Source organism: Anthonomus grandis, chromosome 9 (genome assembly GCF_022605725.1).
Source record: "Anthonomus grandis grandis chromosome 9, icAntGran1.3, whole genome shotgun sequence".
Lineage (NCBI taxonomy): Eukaryota > Metazoa > Arthropoda > Insecta > Coleoptera > Curculionidae > Anthonomus > Anthonomus grandis.
This window is the reverse complement of record NC_065554.1, coordinates 23,006,116-23,029,209: the sequence shown is the minus strand read 5'-3', so window position 1 is coordinate 23,029,209 and position 23,094 is coordinate 23,006,116. Positions and strand designations below refer to the sequence as shown.

Below are 23,094 nucleotides of genomic sequence, written 5' to 3'. Positions count from 1 at the left end.
CTATCAAATTTGACAAATGACATTTGACATGTCATAATTGTCAACACATGTTTGTTTTGTTGAAATCTGCAAGACCAGCTGAATTAATTTCTCCCAGAGTCGGTTTTTTTTTCTGAAATATCTGAAAATTTGAAAGTACTTCTATATATATATATATTTTTATTGTTTAGTATAAAAAAGCTCCTAAAATGGGTGTCCCGAAATTTTTCCGTTACATAAGCGAACGCTATCCATGTCTCAGCGAACTGGTACGAGAATATCAGGTACGTGTGATTCCCCCAAAAATGGCCCCATATTAATTTACCGGAAAAAAACCTCTGTTTAGCTTCCCGAATTCGACAATATGTACTTAGACATGAACGGAATTATCCATATGTGCTCCCATCCCGACGACAACAATCCCCATTTCCGCATAACAGAGGAGAAAATCTTTGAGGACATATTCCACTATCTGGAGGTGCTGTTCCGGATGATCCGGCCTCAAAAATTATTTTTCATGGCGATCGATGGGGTCGCTCCTAGGGCCAAGATGAACCAGCAAAGGGGCAGAAGATTTAGGACTGCCAAAGATGCTGAGAAGCAAGAGCTAGAAGCTAAGAAAAAGGGTGAAGTGTTGCCGACCGAAGATAGGTTCGATTCAAATTGTATTACTCCAGGAACAGTATTTATGGCCAGATTACATGAACAATTGAAATATTTTTGTGTGGACAAAATTAGTAATGATCCTTTGTGGAAGAATGTAAAAATTATTTTGTCCGGACATGAGGTAAGTAATAAAAGTTCATAAGCTTTATTATGGAAGTATGCTTGCAAATTTTAATATCACATTTTTGGAGAAGGGAAAATCATTATATTTTTATATGTACTTTGGCATCAGTGGTATCAAATATAAGGGTCTAAAACTAATAAATTTTATATAAGCATTAGTTTCTTTATTCAAATTCAAATCATTTATTGAAGTCAAAATCATAAGAGTAATGTACATACATCACAATAATGAATAAGTACCTGTAAAAAATGGAGTGTTAATTTTAACACGCAAAAGTGGTCTATATAGGTCCACACTAGTGCGTGTTAAAATAACCACTGGCAAAAAGTGGTTGTTTTTATTTAAAAAAAAAACATTTATTTTACCCAATTTAGCGTGTTAATAAACGAACGAAAATAAAATTTAAAAAACCCCTTCTGTATTGTTAAAAGTATATTTTGAGTGTCAAATGTATTTAAATAAAAGTAAAATTTAATCACCCACTTTGGTTAAAATTAAATTTACACAGGTGCTTAAAATATTTATTTCGGGTTAAATATATTTAAAAAAAATAAAAAAGTACACTTAATTTATGGTTAATTGAGTTATAAAAAATGGTAAATTTAACTTACCTAGGGTTAAAATTATTTTTATTAGTGTAATAAAGAATCTATTTAGGTGGTAATTTATACTTTAAATAAAATATATTTTCCTTTATTTCGGGGGGTTAAAAGTAATTTTTTTTAGTGTATTTTTTTTATAATTGGAGTGTGTTAGCCGAAAAAGAACCAAGCACAATTTTTAATTTACAAAAAAAATATTTAAAGTATTTATTTCTTTAAATAAAAGCTTGAAACTATTTCTAAATAATCTTTGGTACATATATTAAAGATTATTAAGGAAGAGTTTTAAACTATTCATTTGAACAAATACTAATTAACAAGTTAAAAAGTAATTATTTGGCGCCTGGTTCCTTTTCGAATTTATCACCCCAATTATTACATATTACAACTATTTCGGTTAGTCTGTATATATTTGATAAAAATAAAAAAAAACGCAAAACTTCGTATTCAAACGATTAAATCAAAAAAGTTGTTCCAAGAAAGGAGAGCAATTTCTTTTTAGGACAAATACAAATAAAAAGCATAGCAATCAATTTCTTAGACATTATCTATTAATGAATAATATAACAAACATAAAAAATATATATTCTGCAACAAAAATATATAGGAACCCATATTTTGAAATATAAAACCTTAAAAAATAATAATTGGAGATCAAATTTAACCTTATAACAAGAGTAGATCTTATACAGATGAAAAAAACACTTATGGCTTATGGCACGTATGGCTTATACATAAATCTCTGTCGCTTAATTCCATAAGCTGCAAAAAATGTTATTTTTAAGCTAAGATGTACTTTGGCACTATAAAAAAATCTGTTTTTTGAAAAGCCTCGGAGCACGCTTACCTTTATAACTCAAACAAAAATCCAAACTAAACTAAACACTAAATGACATTAACGACGCGGAGACGAGATCAAACAGGTCAGGTTCAGGGTCGAAACGTCAAGAAAGTAGAGAGACACAGGGTTGGTAATTTCACGACTTGTAGCAGTGAATCACGCACACGTTTAGTCTTAATTTAACCAGTTTTAAGGGTATATTTTACACTGGACGCATTTTTTTTACCAAATAAAAATATAAAAATATTTTAGTACAGCGCGAAGTATTTTAATAGTGTTAATATAACATGCAAAAAAAGAAAAATAACTTTAAGTCAATTTAAAGTCTTCTTTAAGTGTTAAAAAATACTACATAGTATACTTCATAGTGTTAAATTTAACACTCAAGAAATTTACCACGCTGTTTATTCTTTTTACCACCCTATTATTTTTTACAGATATATAAATAATTTGAGAAATAAAAAATTTATATGAAGTACATAGTAAAATAAAAAGATAATACATAATAAAATAAGCTAAAATACTTAATTTCAGACACACACACACACATACACATTTATATATTCATACAGGGCATCCCAAAAATTAATGATAAGCCAAAAACAGGCAATAGACCAAGTGCTCAGGGATTCAAAAAAAATATTGAAAAGATCTATCTTGAGTACTTTTAAAATTATAGGCATTCATAGATATCAAAAAAAAATTGACACCCCCTGTTGATCTTTTTAGTACTGTGGTTACAAATTTTTGAATTTTTTCATTTTTTCCAATGTATCCCTGAATAACCAACCCTTCAATAAATTACAAAACTAAATTCAAACCCAACTGTTCACATTTTTAAGAAATTATCAGATTTTTGCTCAACTTGTGTTGAAAATTGTGTCTTTGACCAGTGGCGAGGTGTACAAGTAAACAAGGTAGACACTGCCTACCCATAATTATCCAGTTATTTGTCATTAATTTATCACATAATTATTTCATGTAATTGTTGAATTAAAATAAAAAAAAAAAAAATTTACACAGAACGTAGTCGCTATCCTTACTATTATTATATAGTATCGGCTTTTAGATGTGGTTACAGGAGACAGGAGTATTACTATCAGTGGGTCAGTGATAACCTGAACTTACCCACATTAGAGTCACGAAGAACATTACTCGACTTATGTTTTATGCATAAGGTTTTAAATGCTACTATAGATTGTCCTGTGTCATTGTCTCTTTTTAAACTTAGGGTGCCTTCCAGATTGAATAGACAATCAGAAATATTTTCAGTTCCATTCCACCATACCAATTATGGAATTAATAAATCAATTACATGAATGGCTCGAAGTGCTAATGGTCTGTCAGGACAGATAAGCTTTTTTGACTCTAGGATTACATCTTTTACGGGCCAGTTAAAGAATATTATTTCATAGGGGCTTTAATTAATTAACTCATCTACACCTTTCATTGATTTATAGATAGTTTTGTATCTGAATATATATATGTTTGTATGGGTATGCTATGTAACACTTTTGTAAATGGATTCCGTAAATAAATAAATAAATATCTAAACATGATTAAGCCGAAGGCGCCCGATTAAGATTAAAATACAGGGCTGACACCCAATTAATGTATACTAGCCCCAGGAAGACATATTGATATTTGTCTTCCGAAATTTGGAGCATCTAATGGAACCAAATACGCATTAAGCAGGCTACAGAGGTCCGACCGCATCAGCATTACGTATGCAAAATTTACTCGCGGGAAAGACATTCAAGCTTTTGTCTATCGAAGTCGACCAGCTATTTTATTATGCTGTTGAGGGTTGTTGTTTATGAACACGCTTGATCTGGTCGGCCGCAATACATCTTCAGTTTTGTTTTGTTTTGATGAATCTGCATTTGGCATTTGGTGGGGGATGAACGACTGTTCGATATTGGCAATTGTATTTTAGTTGTGTTTTTTTGTAAGTAGCACTTATTTTTATCTATCTATCTTTTTATGCTAGTAGCAATTATTTTTTTCTTTTTCATATCACTACATAATTTTTCTCTTTAAGTTAATTCATGCGCTTCTCTATTTCATTAAAGTGAATTATATTTAATACACATTTTTTTCTAATTAATGATTTTGATTGTTTGTCTACCCGAAAAAAAAGCTCATGCTTCGCCACTGCTTTTGATCATCATTTCCCAACTTTAACTAACTGACCTGAAAAAGAAAATTACTTCACTGTGTTCACCTTGATTTCAACAGTTGCTGTGTCTAATCTAGATTTCAAAATGGTAAGATACTTACTAGATTATTGGTTCAATAGGGGTGTAATTTTTTTAGTACATAGTCAAATGTATGCTGCTACTCTAAGCTAAGTTAATAATTGTAGTCAAAATAAAACTTTACTTAAGTTACATCTAATGTTCAAATTGTCTGCCTCCATTCCTGATACGACTTTGTGAATTGGATTAGTGTACACTTTTTCTTAATTTTAATTTCTCACTTTTTATTAATTATTGTTTTCCGTAAAGTAGGTAAATTTAAATTGGGGGAATATATGAGTTATTCAGGGTTACAATAAAAAAATTGTTAAGAAATTCAAAAATTTATAAACACAGTACTAAGAAGATCAACAGGAGGTGTCAATTTTTTTTTTGGTTTTCTATGAATGCCTATAATTTTAAAACTACTCAAGATGAGAGAACTGGGAAACCCTGAGAACCTGGTCTATTTCCTATTTTTGGCTTATCATTGATATTTGAAACACCCTGTATATAGGCACTGGGCAACAAAGTTTCTACAGACTAAATAATTTTTGAAAATATTCAAAGAATTCTTTTAAATAAAATATGTTTTCTATAAAAAAATACATTCAAAGACTACTTCATATGGTAATTGGTAAAATATTTTATTGCCCATAAGCCTAGACCATCTTGGCCTCCCTTTATTCCCCAGTAAGTTAGGAAAAAAAAAGTTTCTTAGGTATGTACTGAAATTTGCAATGTATTTCAAGTTACAACCTCTTGAATGAAATAAATAAGAATAACTGCATAATGACTATTTCTGTAGAGTACGAGTGTAATTTCATTACATGGTATAATTCTATTTTTAGCTTAGAATATTGAATGCCTTTTAATGGTTAAGATTTTTAGTATTTTAATTAAGTCCCACTTAGTCAAACAGTTGTTTTCAATGTTAATTGCATTATAATAAAGTTGCACATTAAAAAAATGATTTAGAATAGCTGCATATGGGAGAAGATACATTGGAAGAATTCGGTATATACCTGACATATATTTTTTTGGCAAATTTTACAAGCAACATTTTTTCAATATGACCAATAATTTTCAAGTTATTTGCATTCAAACAAATAAATTGTTTATAACTTTTTGTTGCATGTTCTGATTAAAAAATAATAAACAAAAAATAAGATTCTTTTGAGTCAACTGGGTTAATTTTGTACCTTTTGCTCTCAGCAAATGGACTATATACTTTCCTGCCTGGCAGAGAAATTTATTACATTAAAACTGCTAATATAAAGTTTACTAACTTTGAAACCAATTTGGTATTCATTGTTTCCATAATCAACTTATGTATTGGATATAAATGTATTTTATATTGATTTTACTGAGTGTTGTCTGTTTAGAAAAAAGTTGGAATATTGCAATTTGGTAGTAGTAACATTGACCTGTTTGCTCTTAATAATGCCAAGAAAATCTTAGTTTCTCTCACATTATCTGTATTACATTCATTACTGGAGTAGAGCTTTTATAATGTAGTATACTAGTCTTAGTTAATAGTTAGCTTAGTTATAGTTACTTCTATTTATAATAATTGTTTTTCATAGTTATAACTACAACTATTTAATTTTATTGTGTTCATATAACAGGAAACTCTAAAGTTGCAATTCCATAATCAAAACAGTCTAATTTGTGTACTTCTTTAGACTCCAGGAGAGGGAGAACATAAAATAATGGACTATATAAGATATATAAGGTCTCAACCAGGATATGATCCAAATACCAGGCATTGCCTTTATGGGCTGGACGCAGATCTCATTATGTTAGGACTATGCACACATGAACCCCACTTCAGTCTTTTGAGGGAAGAAGTGAAATTTGGGAAAAAATCCACGAAAAGACAGTCTGTGCCTGAAGAGATCACATTTTTTTTACTACATCTTTCTCTTATGAGGGAGTACCTTGAAATGGAGTTTTCCCCATTGAAAGATAAACTTACAAAGTTTGAGTTTGACTTGGAAAATATTATTGATGACTGGGTAAGATTATTGACTATTATTAAATAAATTTCTGTGCTTAGTGGGCTTTGTTGCTAGGTTTTAATGGGATTTCTGGTGGGTAATGATTTTATTCCACACTTACCCAACTTACATATCGCCAATGGTGCCTTGCCAATATTATATAAAGCTTATATGGAAGTGTTGCCAACTTTGGATGGTAAGTTCAATTAAAATATGTTTTAGGTTTGTTTATTAATAAGTATGTTACGAATATGAGTTAAATTAGTGTTTAAAATTCTTCCTTGGAGTAGTTCAGTACATGCAAGAAATAGCATTAAAATTTGTAGGTGTTTAATAAACAGATTCTTGCCCCAACAAGATAATGGCAGTAAAAATGCCGGTCTGAATCATACTTTCACTCTAAATTATAATTTAAATTCTGGTTCCCAGTTTCACATTAATTTAGGTTCACAAATCTAGTTTATGAACGTTTTCATATCTTTTTTCTTTAATGGTTGGTTTTGTTTCAAAAAACCTTGTTTTTCTATTGATTAGGGCTTAATAATTCCAAGAAAGTCAGCTTTTTTTTAAAGAGAACAGGCATCCCTGATATAAAAATACAATTTCTATCAATAAATTAGGCTTACATAGACTAATCTATTCTGTCATGTCTGTTATGAAACGAAAATTGCTGTTAATAAATTAGGGTTACATTGACTGATGCATTTTGTCATAAGATTTTTTTTATTAATCTGGGCTTACATTGTGCAATAATTGCCTGAATTAATCATTTCTGTCACATGGTAATAACTCAAAAATATGTTTGAACTCATATAGGCTTGTTTTCTGCTGGCCTATGTGGAAAAGACTGATGGATTCCTATTATTAAGAGAAAATTACAAAAAAAAAAGGAATTAAGTAGTCTGAAAAACACAACAACAGAGTAAAACTAGGGATGCGCCGAAGCGTAATTTTTTAGATTCGGCCGAATACCGAGTCTGTTTAAATTTTGCAATGATTCGGCCGAATTGTTATTAAAGCTATTGAGCGAACATTAAATTTGTTAAGCAAGAGGGAAGAATAAAAAAGAATAATGCCATTATAAACATGACTCTTAAACATTTATTAACAAAAACATCACATTAAAAACCCAAATATAGGAAATGTTACTTCGATATATTTATAACAAACAAAAAAATAACTCTCATAAAAGCTAAAAAACATAGTCCAAAAAAAAATTAAAAAAAAAAACAAAAACGCACTGAAAACATGAAAAAGAGCATTATTTTTCAGTACTGGAAATTTACAAGAGGTAAATTATGGTGGATGAACAGCAACTTTTCCGCATTTTTTGGAAGTAGTCTGCTTCTAGTTTCATCATAAATATTACCTGCTTCCGAAAAGGACCTTTGACTATATACACTAGAAGCAGAGGCTGTAAGAAATTTTAAAAGTATCTGAACTAATTTAGGAAAAACTGTTTTTCGGTCTTTCCACCAAGTAGTTGGATTCTCGGTTCTATTAATTAAAGGTAAAGACAGGTACATTTCAAATTCATCTTTAATGCTATTTTTGTTGGGTGTTTTGGTTGCAGAACTAGCTGCAATTTCGTCAAAACATTGCCATAATTTACTTTGGGATGATCCTACTTCTTCACTAGTTTTATCAGATAAATTATTTTCTAAATATACTGTTTGTTGAATTCTCGATAATGGGATATCATCATCGTCAGAGTTAGTTGATTGTCCTTGTACTGAAAAATAATGCTCATACTCATCTATTATAAACTGTTTATAATTTTCAAGATTATCACTTTGAAAAAATGCTAACTTAAACCTAGGGTCTAATATAGTTGAAATTATAAAGAATTTATTTTTAAATAAAACATCGAATCTCTTTGAAATTTGATCAAAAACGATTTGCTTCATTGTTCCAACCCCAAAAAATTTTTAAGTATTAACTAAGTAAAAGTATTTTTTCAACGTAACAACAGTTGGCAAAACTTCCGATATCAACGCTTCATTCGAACTCTTTTTTTTTTGTAATCTCTTCGAATGGTTGTCGAAGATTTATTAATGATTCTAATAACACCCACTGGTTTGATGTTAAATTATCCACATTATGATCGGCTGCATAGACAGTTAAAGCTCTTTTTTGCTCATATATTCTTTTGATCATTAAAAAGGTGGAATTCCACCTAGTTGGGACATCTTGAATTAACTTATTACCTGGTATATTTAACTCTGTTTGAATTTCTTTTAATTTTGTACGTGCGGCAGATGAATGGTTAAAATGTCCCACCATTTTTTTGCAAGTTGCTATTAAATCCAAAACAGATCTTTGAGTGTCTATAGTTTGGGTAATCACTAATTGAAGGGTATGAATAAAACATGACACACTAGGGATTCCAGCATCGTTACAGCCCTTTACAATATTAGCACCATTATCTCGTACCATCAAATGAACTTTGGAAATGTTTATATTCCACATATTTAACATATCAAAGAATACATTTTTTATTGACTCACCAGTATGACTTCCAGGAAAATGTTTACAGTTTAACACCACATGATTATATTTAAAGTCAGAATCAAACCAATGGCCCGTGAAACTAATAAAACTCTCATTTGTGTGAGAGCAAGTCCATAGATCAGATGTTAAAGATAAAGAGTCTACATTTAATAAACTGTTTTTTTATCACTGTCACTAAGCGGTCATAAATGTTAGGAACAATATTTTCTGCCGGGTAAGGTATATTGAGGCGCAACTTTGAACATCAATCTTTGAAAACCCAAATTAGTTACAATAGAATAAGGTAAATTATCTAAAGCAATCATTTCACCTATTGCATAATGAATAGGTTTTGCATGGTGATCGTCAATTTCCCATTTAGTACGTGACTGTAGAGAATCAGCAATTGTTGGCTGTTTTAACTTTTTGATCGCAGATTTTCCTTGGAACTCCTTGGAATAGTTAAAAAATCGGCAGAAGCGGACGAATACCGAAGCCGAATCGATGATTCGGCGCATCCCTAAGTAAAACTTCAGACAGAACATAAGAAGAACTAAAAGACTTTATTGTTTCTATTTGTTCTTTATTGCCCATTTAGACAAATTAATAAAAAAAGCTCAGATGACTTTGCAAAACGACTAACAAATGTAAAAAGGGTACAAACATCCAGCATATCTCTTCTACTGTTTAGTTCTTTAGAAAAAGCTGCATGATAAGAATTGTTGAGATGGGATTCTCAATTAATATTTATTCACAAATTTTCTCTTATTTTTTCCAACATACCAGGATGCTCATAATACAAAATATAAATTTTATTTATTTTATTGAAAAAAATAAGAAAAAAAGAAGAACCCACGTTGTTTTACATAATGTCTTATCTTTAATTCGGGACTGCAATTGATTTAAATTTGTGTGTGAACTTTAAGTAAAAGGATAGAAACGACAATATAAAAAAAATTAATTAATTGTTAGTGTGATTACAGTATTAACACAGTAAATTGAGGATTACGGAATTAACACCTTAAAATCGATGCACTACAAGTCAACATAATGGAATTCTTATTCCAGGAGTGCCTGTAAGAAACAAAAGACTTTATCTGATATTGACAAATGAATATCTTGGGTTCTTATATTGAAAATTTAAAAATTATTAATTTATGGACTACTTTGCAGATTTTTTTAGTATTTTTTGAACAAATGACTAAAATTGATGCACTAAAAATTAAGATATTGGAATTCTTATTTCAGGAGTGCCTGTAAGAAATAAAAGACTTTGTCTGTTGTTATTTTTGCCAAGATAAATGAAACGTATCTTTTAGTGGAAGCTAATCAAGCCTTTGGAATGGTGAAAAGCATGTTGTTTTTAAATTATCTTGTTTCTATATTGTGATGATTAAATGCTGAAATTTTCTTTTTCTAAAATGACATTTTTAACATATAACACTGCCTTATATTTAGTAAATCTGCCTCTTTAAAAACTAGTTCTATTGGATACATCGTATGACTAAACAACATGGTTTTAACAATAAATCTTTGAGTAATAAGAGTGGTGATAGGGCACTTTTACATGCAGCACCCCAAGCAGTAAAGTGGACTCAGCAAGTGCTTGATAAAACCTCCTTAATAGAGTATAAGGAACTACTTGTATTGTTTCAACTCGTACATTTTATAAATTAAACCTCTAAATTTTTTATTTACAAAATCGATATGATTTTTCAATAAAAAGCCTTCAAGCATACACTATCGCTCAAAAGCATTCGCCCACCATGTATTCTTTTTAATATTTTAAATTAGATACAAAAATCTTTATACCTATATTTAGATTGTATCGCTTTTGTAAATTGCATATATGCTTAAACAGCATACCTATCAACTATGGTTCGTTGAAAAACACTGAGTATTTAAAAATAGTCTTGCAAATAACAAACAATGTAGTGAAAATATGCACTTCTTCTAAAAAACTAATCTGTTTACAGCTCGTTTCCGATGAAATTTGAAACATTTAAAGGTGTTTAGTCTTCAAGAATTGATTTTGTGTAACATTGGTAAATAATTTCGCTTGCTTATTGACAATTGTCACCGTTTCTTTGCTGGTTTTTCAACATTCTTTAAAATGGCTAAAACAAAAGAGTTATCGGTAGAAACAAAAGGTATTATCATTGGACTTCATAAGGCTGGAAAGACTAACCGTCAAATTTCGACGGATTTGGGAATTCCAAGGCGGACTGTCGATTATAATGTTAGGAAAATCACCAGAGAAGGGACTATTAGCAACAAACCTCGATCGGGAAGGCCAAAGGCAACAAGTTCAAAGGAGGATTTAAATATTATAAAAAACGCAATAGACGCCTTACCGCCCCTGAAATCACAGCAAAAATCAACAAGGAGCGTAAAAAAGCGGTCAGTGTTTCGACAGTAAAACGGCGACTTTATAATGCTGGTCTTAAAGGACGTTTAGCTGTATCAAAACCGCTATTGAAGGATGTTAATAAGAAGAAACGACTTGAGTGGGCCCAATCACACAAAGAATGGACCATTGATGACTGGAAGAAAGTTCTCTGGAGTGACGAGTCGAAATTCGAGGTTTTTGGAACGAAGAGGCGAGTTTTTGTTTGCCGTTAGGCCAATGAAAGGGTCGCTGAGAACTGTACGATGGCCTCAGTTAAACGGTGGTGGTGTGGGGTTGTTTCGGAAGATCTGCAGTGGGCGATCTAATTATAATAGAGGGAATTCTTCGAAAAGAGGGTTACAAAACAATTTTAAGTGACAATGTACTTCCTTCTGGTACTCGAATAATTTGGGAAAACTTCATCTTTCCACATGACAATCACGCCAAGCACACGTCGGAATTGTGCAAGCAATATTTAGGTCAATTACAAAGGCAACATCTTCTGAAAGTTATGGTATGGCCCCCACAATCACCGGACCTCAATCCTATCGAATTACTGTGGGATAAACTGGATAGACGAGTGCGAAAATCATGCAAAAGAAGACTCGTGGAGGATCTTCCAAGAAGAGTGGCACTAGATACCTCAGGAAACTTTGGACAAATTAATTAGAAGACTACCGAAACTCTGTGAAGCTGTTATTAAAAATCGAGGCGGACATGTGGATGAATCCAAAATTTGATTTTCTTAAATTTAATTAATTGAAACACGTATTGTTTATATTCATTTTTAGTTATACCTTTAAAACAGTCATATGTGGGCAAATACTTTTGAGCGGTAGTGTAGATGCCATCAAAATCCTTATAAGCGCAAGTAATAAAACTCAGCAATTTAAATTCTTCAATTTTCAACAATTTATTCCTAATTTATTCTGTATGATAATTAAAAGTAAATTCACTCCTAAATCTTCCATAAATTTCTTGAACTTCCAATACTAAATTATCTATTATATTAAAATATGTTAAATCATCAGCAGAGCATAGTATATTTAAATATCTATTTAAATTCAGATGTTGCATCATCATAAATTTTGAATGAAAAGGAAAAGAAACAAAGAGCATTCTACAGTAAACATATCAGTACAAGACAAAGAACACAACATAAATTTTGCACATTTTGTTCCATTCCAACAGTAATTTTGAGTGTCAATACAGTTTTACTATTTAGGGCACCTTAAAAATAAAATAATTTGTCCTTATAAATTATATGGTTTTTATAGGATATATTAATGAAGGAGGCGAATTAAACCTGTCACGTTTTGAAAAGTTCATGCAAAAACTGGCCAATTTCGATTTGGAAAACTTCGAGGAAATCAGAGAGGATTTGGAATATATGAGTGCCAAAACTGGCAGAAAAACGACGGCACATTCAAAAGTCTCGGTAAGATTCAGAAAATCTTTCCTGGCTAGAAATCGGATAAAACTATTTCTTTTAGACCCTAAGAGACCTTGAAGAATGGGCTTCTAATGAAAATGGTACAGAGTATGAAACTCTGGAACCTGAAGGTAATGTTGCTCCTAAAACGCGAAATTCTGACCTAGAAGCTTTGATTAGGAGCACTGATGAGTTAGTAAGTAGTAGGTAGTATGTCAGTGTATATATTTGTCTATAAATTATTTACTTACTAGGATGTTGAGTCAGATTATGAATCCGAGGACGACGAGGAGGACTTAGCATTTAAAAACTATAAAAAAGAATACTACATGAATAAACTAGAATATTCCAATGTTACACCGTGAGTTGAAAAACGTTTGGCCTTTGATGATTTTTTTATAAATATTTTTTTTACTTTCAAGGGAAGTTTTAAGGGCACAAGCCGAAGGCTACGTGAGAGCGATCCAGTGGAACTTGCACTACTACTACAACGGTTGTTGTTCCTGGTCTTGGTACTATCCCCACCATTACGCCCCGTATATTTCCGACATTAAACACTTCACCGACTTTAAGATAGATTTCGACCCGGGCAGGCCTTTTAAACCCTACGAGCAGGTGCGTAGCGTTTTATTAACATTTTGTAGGCATAGTTTTAATTTTTAATTTTTCTTAAGTTATTACAGAATAACAAGATATAATACAATTAGGTTACATAAATATAAATGTATCAAAAATAAATAATTAATTCAATGAAAATAGTTTAGAGTCTTAATAACAGTAAATTTATGTACATAATACTGACACGAAAATGACAACATTTTTTAATGGTCAAGTAATAATGGACAAGATACTATACCATTTAAAATTTTATAAATTAGAGAAATGTCGTACATAATTCGTCCTTTTGCAAGGGTAATCAAATTTAATTTGTTTAAAATAAGAAAATAATCATGTTCTGAAATGAGATTCAAATAAAACCCATAATTACAATACCTCGAAAATGTGTTTTGTATTCTTTTAAGTAATGGCTCATAAGCATTATACTGTGCAGTCCAAGTGATTGAAGCATATTCCACTTGTGATCTGACTAACCCGATACACGTTGATTTGACTGCTAATTGATATGTTCATTAAAATTTACATCAGAATCAAAGAATATGCTCAAATCCTCAGCTTTTTCTTTATTTTGCAAATACTGACCATCTATTGAATAAGACGATAGAATCTTACTCTTCTTTTTACTAAAGGAAATCTCGAAACAATTATCAAGGTTAAGATCCGACAAGTTACCTACACTTACATCAATTAGACAAACTATCTAAATCCGTCTGAAGTAAATCCACATCCATAACATTCAAAAGTATCAAAAATAGTTTTAAGATTATTAGCAAAAATAAAAAATTGGGTTTATACAATCTTTATACAATCTTTAAGTTTAACAATCAAATAAATAATAAATAAAATTAACAGTTAAATAACAAAGTTTATACAATCTTTAAGGTCGCTCTGAGAGGACTCCGGAGTACATCAATAACTCTTGAGAAAAAATTACCAATTTTTACCATTAACTTTCGATCACAAAGAAAACTAAGCACCCATTTCCCTGTAAACCCATCAGAAAAATCTATATTCATTAGACATTTATTTATTAAACAAGAGCAAGTGCTTTACTCTGTCAAGTGCCTTGAAGAAGTCGGTATATATGCCATCAACCTGATACCCTTCTCCAAAACACCCGTCAGTTTATTGTTGTAAGTGAGCAGATTTCTTACTGTAGATTGACCACCTCTAAAGCTACGCTGTTCATCGATTATTAATTCTTTACATTGCCAATTTAAGTAGTTATAGACTAAGCTATCAAAAACTATTGGAATTTAAGAGAGTATGGACACAGCTCTGTAGTTTTCAATATTATTTCTTTCTCCTGATTTAAATATAGGAGATATAAAGCTTTCTTTCCATATAGTTGGCAACACCACAGTGGACTGTTAAGTAATTTACACAAAGGCTGAGATAACGAAACTGTCGGGACCAATCATCAACTCATCAGGCAAGGACTCCAACTTTTCAAATACTTATTATTGGACAGTCAATATTAATTTGTGGTAAAGTTTTTTCAGGAGATATTGCATTTGAATTTGAGAAGACTGTGGCAAAGTGGTCGGCAAAAAATCTACGATATCCCGATTATCAGTAGTTAGGGCATTCTTAAGGCTCATATTTTTTGGCATTTTAATAGAGCTTATTTTTTATTTACAAAAGTACTTTACCTTACTAAGTTCCAAATAGTCAGAGGCATTCCTGAAACTACAATATTTTTTGTCTGTTTTTTTTTTTAAGAGAAATTAATCGTTTTAAATATCTAGGAAAGTAAGAAAGAAAACTGGATGATTTAATTTCTTTATGGAACGAAACATTGAATACCATAGTTAAAAATATTGTACTAATAAAAATCTTGTACTTTAAGTTGATCTATTTTAGTATTCTTTAACTAAAAACTATAGGAGTATGAAGTATGTATGATTTATTATAGAGTCACCAAAAATTGGATCGAAAGATCTAAAATAGTCTGTAGAGCAACCATTTGTACATATAAATCCAAAAATATGTTACGACTGAACATCAATCCTCTGGTACAGGTTATAAAAACTATTGGCTCGACATCTTTTAATCTATTTTCAGCATTAGACCATTGTGCGTCAGGTAAATTAAAGTCCCCTACTATGTACAACTTAGAATTAGGATATTCATCCCAAATTTGTTCTATCATCAGACTATCTGGGAGGTATATACAGAAGTGGCCAAAATTATAGCAACAAATCTGAATTTTACTAATATTTAATAATAACTATTATATGTATGTTTTAATCGCAAAAGTACGCCACTGGTTTAGATGGCCTCTTAATATTTAAACAAAATTTCTCATTCAAATAAAAAAAAGCCTACCTGTTTTTTTACTGACAATAAATATTTGTAATTGCAAATATTTCACCTGGTCATAATTATAGCAACATTTGAAATTTAGTGCTCTTTCAATCTGTTGAAGTGCAATATTGAAACAATGTATATTGTGATTTCTTGGTATTAACTTATTTAAATAACAGTATGAGTCGTGGTAAAACCGTGTCTGTTGAAGTGAGGCAACTTATAATTAATCAGTATAAGTCAGGCATCAAACAGTCATCCATTGCAAAAAATTTTGCTCTTCACAGATCAGTTGTATCACGTATAGTGAAAAGATACAATAACACAGGGCTGGTAGTACCCAAAAAAAATTCGGGACGTCCCCGGAAAACTTCAAAAAAGAGTGACAAAATGATTGTTCGGATTTCCAGGCAAAACCCATTTTTGTCCTCTTCAAAAATTAAAGGGCTTTTGGATGGCAGTGGGTGTTCCGATCTTAGTGAACGATCCATAAGGCGGCGTCTATTTGAAAATAAGTTGTTTGGACGCAGACCAGCAAAAAAGCCTCTTATTTCCAAGAAGAACGTGAAGGCCCGACTTGAGTTTGCTCGAGAACACCAGGGATGGACTATTGATCAGTGGCGCAGGGTTATTTTCAGCGATGAATCAAAATTCAATTTATTTAAAGGTGATGGTGCTGCATACGTTCGACGTCCTGTAGGCAAAAGATTTAATCATCGGTACACTTCTCCTACAGTTAAGCATGGTGGTGGTTCAGTTTTAGTGTGGGGCTGTTTTTCGGGGTATGGTATGGGACCTCTTCACAGAATAGAAGGGATTATGGATCGATTTATGTACAAGGATATATTAAAGAATGTTATGTTACCCTATTCTGAAGAAAATATGCCGCTGTTATATCAATTTCAACATGACAATGATTCAAAACATTCTTCAAGGCTAATAAAAGAGTTTCTCCATGATGAAAAAATTAATGTTATGAAGTGGCCCTCCCAATCTCCGGATTTAAATCCAATAGAAAATCTTTGGGAAATTGTGGATAACAGGTATAGAACCAGGAATTTCAAAAATGCTGGAGAACTTTTCGAAGCTCTTTAGGATACTTGGTTGTCAATCGATCATGATGTTATAAACAAACTTATTTTATCCATGCCAAAAAGATGCATTGCTGTTATAAGGGCTAAAGGGTACTATACTAAATACTGAAGAATATTATTGTATTGTAATCTTATTTTGACTTTGGAGAATAAATAAATTGATTTTTCTAAAATGTGTTGCTATAATTTTGTCCAACCCGTTTCCTAAAAAAAATTCCCATTTTTTATTTCTTTTATAAAGTAACAAAAAAATAAACATAAATAAAAAGCTTTGTAAAAAATACATCATAATATATACCAGTTTTTTTCTAATCTACCACATCATATAACTTGAAGGAAAAATGTACTTGTTGCTATAATTATGGCCACTACTGTAAATATCCCCTAAAATAAATTCGGTGCTCAAGAACTTACGTACCATAAACAATTGTTTAATTAATTCTTCAACATGACCACTAACAGACTCCCTCTCTTTTTCTATGTAAACGATTAGCACTAAATATGTTTTAGTTACTGCAACTTGTTTCGCCAGCTTTCTGTAATAAACACAATATAATTTGAAGAATTTACTGCCATACTAAAATCTGAGATTTTAATTTTCATTCAGCTAACATTCTGGTAATATATGGGGTATTATCTATTTTTTTCTGTACATTTGTCGATCATTTTTTATAACCTTAGGACAGCCATTGATGTAACGAATTACAAAATTCTTTTAATTCCTGCATTTTGGCTTCAAGTTCTGCTAAAGTTTTTTTATACTGTTCTTTCTGTATTGTAGGCTGATCGGAGTTTATCTGGAAATAAGAATGCCATCATTTTTTTCTTGGCTTTTAACAGTTCCTTAATACAGGATGAATCAGAAGAGATAACATCAGTGGCTTAGAAGAATTTTCTTTCCTCTTACCTATGCGAAGTAACTTTTCTACTTTATTGATACCTCCAAGACTGATATTCAATGCTTCAAACACTTAATGCACAACTGTCTTATCATCTTCGGTTCTCCCAGATAATTCATCACTACCTGATTCTTTTACAGTATAAAGTTTCTTATTACAGTATAAATAAGTTTCTTGATCTGATTGTCCATTATTACAGCTATTAAACCGTTAAAAACTTCCTATTAATTTCAAAATCACCATGGTTGCATTTCTAATGATGATTGACAATTTGAAGCTCATTTTTTATTTCACCTCTCACTTCAACTCTCCAATTTGTTGCAAAAGGGCAGCCATATTCTTAAAAGCATCTCTACATCATCTCAAAAAAAAAACACATAGTGCGTTTATGAATAACAACTCAGCTCTGAGTTCCGATGCATTCAACCCTGTACACCCAAGGGACGTTCCAAGGGATGTATAATAATATGACAACCATCACAACACACCGTTTTTGAACCTTCAATAGTTTGATTACATGTTTTACATAAGTTATCCATATTATTTCAGGTTCTAACCTCATTTTTGAAAAACCAAAACTTATCCAAAAACTTATCATTGATGGCCTACAGGACAGCAAGGATCACAAAATGCACACTTCACTGAAATTTTCTATATACCATTACTAATGAAAATTTAAGAATTAAATTTTAGTAAACATATGATTCTGACATAACCTCCCATTTTACCTCCCAATTTTGAGATTTTATTATTTGCAGTTGTTGGCAGTATTACCGGTGGCGAGTAAGGGGCTGTTACCACAGCCGTACCATCGTTTAATGACGGATGACAGCTCGATTATTAGCAAGTATTACCCCGAGGAGTTCCAAACGGATAAAAATGGCAAAAGGCAGGAGTGGGAAGCGGTTGTTTTGATACCGTTTATGGACGAGGTACGCTAAGTATTTTTGCAACATTTACACGAATGTGCTGCCATACCTTTAGGAGTTAAAATACTAGGATAAACCCCTAAATATTGTCTTAAATAACGCTAATTAGACCTCACACAAAAAAAAACCATTATTCCTTCAGAAACTCCTTTTGGATGCTATGAGCCCATGCAACGATGAACTCACCCCAGAAGAAGTAAAGAGAAACACTCACGGACCGATGCTGCAATACACGCATACAGAAGAGGATCGGGGAGAGTACCAGCCGCCTGATTATAGATCTCCTATAAGACGCACCCGTTGCAAAATCGAACCGATCACCATTGAGAGTTTACAGGTGCCGAAAGATAAATTGGTTAAGGGAAAATACCCGGGGGCGCTCACCGATATTTACTATCCTGGGTTTCCCACTTTAAAGCATTTGAAATTCACGGTGAGTGACATTTTTTATATGGATTTATTTAAGGTGTTTTTAAACCAGTAAAATCTAAAAAATTAAGTTTCGTACCGCGAATTGACGAGTTATACAAAATATTTTGATTTGAGTTATATATCATATTAAAGTGTAATGTTTCGTTAATTCCGAAAAAGTAGTGTTTTCTGGATTATTGATTAGTCAAATTCATAAAAGCGTAAGCAAACTATTAGTTATAAAATTTGTTGTTCATTCTTTATTTATTTATTTATCTACTTGTTGCAAAGATTGCTAAATACAGATATCAAACTGAAAATATAACAGATATAAAAATACAGTAAGAATATATATTATATATACTTATAAGTAATAATTTACAACTAAATAGATTCTAAGTCAGTATTACAAAAAGATGACAGTCATTAAATCACTGTTCTAAGGTAACATTGCCGATTGAGTGTTTATAAAGCCTACTAATCATTTCAATTTTGAATTAATTCAGAGAAATTTGGTAAATATCAAAATGTAGACATCGAATAAGGTACATATTTTATATGTATATAGAAAGAAAGAAAGAAAGAACATGTGCTATATTACGTAAGACAACAAAATCTTGTGTACAAGCATCCTAAAAACTAAAAAATTCCAAATTTACTTTAAATTTCAAATTTCATACAAACATAACATCTAAAACACTTTACCATAAAATTTACACACATTACCAAAATTAATCATAACAAAACAGATTGAGAAAAAAAAAAGCATCTTTTTGATAAATTTCATTAAAAAATAAGTAAAGCTGTCAATAAAACAGAATTTAGAAGAAGTAAATTAAATTATTTAACAGGAAACAAAACTAAAACACTAAAATGATGTCAGAGCACAGGTTAAAAGGAATCATTAAAAAAATCGTCAAGGCTATAATATGCCCTGGATAATAAAAGTGATTTTAATTCCTTTTTGAATCTCTTAACTTCTAAAATTTGTCTGATACATAGAGGAACATGGTTGTAAATTTTTTTGCTAAGGTATATAAGTGAGTTCTTGGTGAGGGAGGATGTCGGGATTGGTAAGGGAAAATCGTTAACCTGGCGAGTCATATGACTAGTGTTAGAGGGAGGTTTAGGACATTTATGAATAAGAGTAGCTGTTTCTAAGATAAAAAGAGAAAAAAGAGTTAGGATTTTTTGAGATATAAATCTTTTTGAGATATAGGTGAAGGATCATTAATACGAGCAAAATCGACTTAACTGTTTCTTGATCTAGTACTTCCAGCTTTAAATTCTAGTCCAGTAAAATCCTGGGGTGATGAGGTGGATTATACCTCATTTCTAATAGTTTTAAAGAGAAATGTGATACATGTTTTTATCCTTCTGTTTTCCATAGATACACACTCAAACATATAAAGCATGAATCCATTTATCAAAGCGCCTTTCTGGGTAGGAACCAAACTTATTAAAATATGAGCATTCAAGAAACTTTCTTTGGATACGTTCAATAAAGTTAACCTAAGTATTACATTTCAGATTCCATATAATAGAGACTTTCAAAGAAAGACTTTCACACGTTGGTGAAAATTCTTAGTGGCTCTAATAACATAGCATCAGCAACGGTTAAACCAGCATCAAATATTACACCCAGGTATTTCTGGCTAGAGGTAGCAGGTAGAGGTGAACCATCAAACTTTTACACATTTCTCTGAACGTTTTTATTCAATTTAATACTCATAGTGGTGCATTTCTGTGTATTGAAAGAAAAATTATTTTCCACTTATTAATCAACCACTCTATTAAGATTATTCTGTAAAAGATCGCACTTGCTGTCATGTCCATTAATTTCAGAGAACAGTTTGAAGTCATCTGCGAACAAAAGGGCAATAGAATATTTGCATGTCTTGCAATGGTCCCAAATTTGACCCCTGGGGAAGACGGGAATCACTAGGATAAGGATTTTACCTAAAACTATCGTTCTCCACAATATTTTGCTTTTCTGACAAATAAGACAACCGCATAATAAGAGAAGGGGCTAAATTCTCTCGTTGAAGGGCATTAATTATGACAGTGTGTTTAATTTTTTCAAAAGCCTTTTCGAAGTCGATGAATACGTCAACTTCGGAATCTTTGTTTAGTGAATTAAGGGAAGTTCTATTCTAATAATATAAAAATTAAGTTTGTACCTATATGTACAAACTTAGTACCATTGTACAGTCAATATCCACATGTACAGCCAAGAAAAAAATTCATTTAAATTATAGCAGTTTTTCTCAAGTAGACAGCTCTTAAGTCTCCTTTTAAAAATATATATATTCGGAGATTTGGTAATGTCAGGGTTTAAGAAGTTAAAAATCCTACAAGCATTGAAGATAATGTTGATTTTTGCGGTAGGAAACCATGTTGTTGCTGAGATATATGATGTCTAATATCCCCATATAGCTTTTCAAAAGGAACAATCTCCGACACCTTAGAAATAGAACTAATAATTGAAATTGGTCTATATTTTACCACCTCCCGTGAACCAACCTTAAAAATGGGAATTTACTAACTTTCCATTCACTGGGGAAGGTTGATGTTTTAAGACGAAGTTTAATATCCTGGAATACCAAAGCCAATAGCACTATTTAACGTCATTCTCAATATCATAACAAAAATAGTCGAAATGAGCTTCCAGGAAGTCATTCAGGAGTAGAGAAAAGAGATCACCAAAGTAGATTTATTTCTATGACTCTTGATAAAACTCTAAAAATCAGTAGTCAAGACAGTCTAAACCTTCAACATATACTCCTTGTATTTAATAACATAATATTTTGTACTATATAAACCAATAATTTGCCTTAGTTTTTGTACCTACCAGATAAATGTTCCTTAGTTCTAAGAAGCTGAATAACGGCTGCATTATACCAAACAGGAAAACTCTACCAATTTGCCTAGATAAGGGAACACATTTTTTAAAAGTACCTTTAATTATTTCTTAAAAACCCATTACTGCATCATTGATATCTATCATTGTCTATATTGTATGCAATTGTGCTATGTAGTTGTTGTAACTATCTTAATCTTAAGCAGGTGAATAATTTGCTGAAGTTGTTTGAAACAATTCTTGATCTGTTTTTCTCAGGTTTGTCTGAAGTTGAAGTCTATATCGTGGTCGTACAAGCAAATCCCTTTAAGTCCACTTTTTGACGAACTTGAGTTTTTCGTACCACTAAGTCCGCGCGATGATTTCTCATCAAGTCAACAATCATTTAAGTCCATTTTCCCCATACTTTAAAAGATATAGGCCACATGTATTTGCCTAAGTCCAAAATATTTTAATTTTGAACAAAATAAATCAGTTATGTGCACTTAAGCGATTTTTATTAGGAGCATGAGACAAGTTTAAACAGGAAAAAACCTGTAAGTCCATTTATGATTGATGAGAGTCAGACCGATATTGAAAAATTTGAAAGACATGAAAGTCGTAAAAGGGATTGCTACTCTGCCAAAGAAAAGGACAAAATATGCGCTCTTAACGACCCGACATTTATTTCAGCAACTTTTGATTTGCAGACAGTCCTTCAAATACCCTGCTCCGACGTAAGCCCCATGTACTACTCAAGAAAACTATGTGTTTTCAACCTTACTATTTATAACTCGGCCCCTCCAAATGATGCCAACTGTTATTACTGGACTGAGATTAACGGAAAACGAGGAAGTTCAGAAATAGGCACTTGTTTGTTTGAATACTTAACACACCTGCCTCTGCATGTAAATCGGGTGTCACTCTGGTCCGATACATGTGGAGGACAGAACCGCAACCAACATGTTGCAGCTTTACTGCTTTATTTAGTGCAGGTTACGCACCTTCAAGTTATTCAACATAATTTTATGGAAAGTGGGCATTCCTACATGGAGGTGGACTCCATGCATAGCTCAATTGAACATGCAAAGAAATATGTACCAGTTTACACAATTCAAGATTGGCTTAATATTTTTAGACTCGCCAGATCAAACAGAAATAAAAACAAAAAAGTTAACCATACAATGTCCAAGAATTAAACTTTAATGACTTCTATGATCTAAAGGCTTTATCTGTA

At 31.6% G+C, this 23,094-nt stretch overlaps 1 protein-coding gene across 1 annotated transcript in view; it reads left to right on the top strand.

Annotated features, from left to right (window-relative positions):
• The first annotated feature begins 81 nt into the window (after positions 1-81).
• Positions 82-23,094, top strand: part of LOC126740218 (5'-3' exoribonuclease 1) — a 41,409-nt gene continuing 18,396 nt past the window's right edge. Inside the window, exons 1-10 of the mRNA XM_050446153.1 lie at positions 82-263; positions 326-766; positions 6,135-6,467; positions 6,525-6,645; positions 12,606-12,766; positions 12,822-12,956; positions 13,015-13,121; positions 13,183-13,375; positions 18,437-18,610; positions 18,750-19,040. Of these exons, the coding sequence (XP_050302110.1) occupies positions 189-263; positions 326-766; positions 6,135-6,467; positions 6,525-6,645; positions 12,606-12,766; positions 12,822-12,956; positions 13,015-13,121; positions 13,183-13,375; positions 18,437-18,610; positions 18,750-19,040 (2,031 nt within the window). The 5' untranslated portion in view covers positions 82-188. The remainder of the gene's footprint in view (positions 264-325; positions 767-6,134; positions 6,468-6,524; positions 6,646-12,605; positions 12,767-12,821; positions 12,957-13,014; positions 13,122-13,182; positions 13,376-18,436; positions 18,611-18,749; positions 19,041-23,094) is intronic.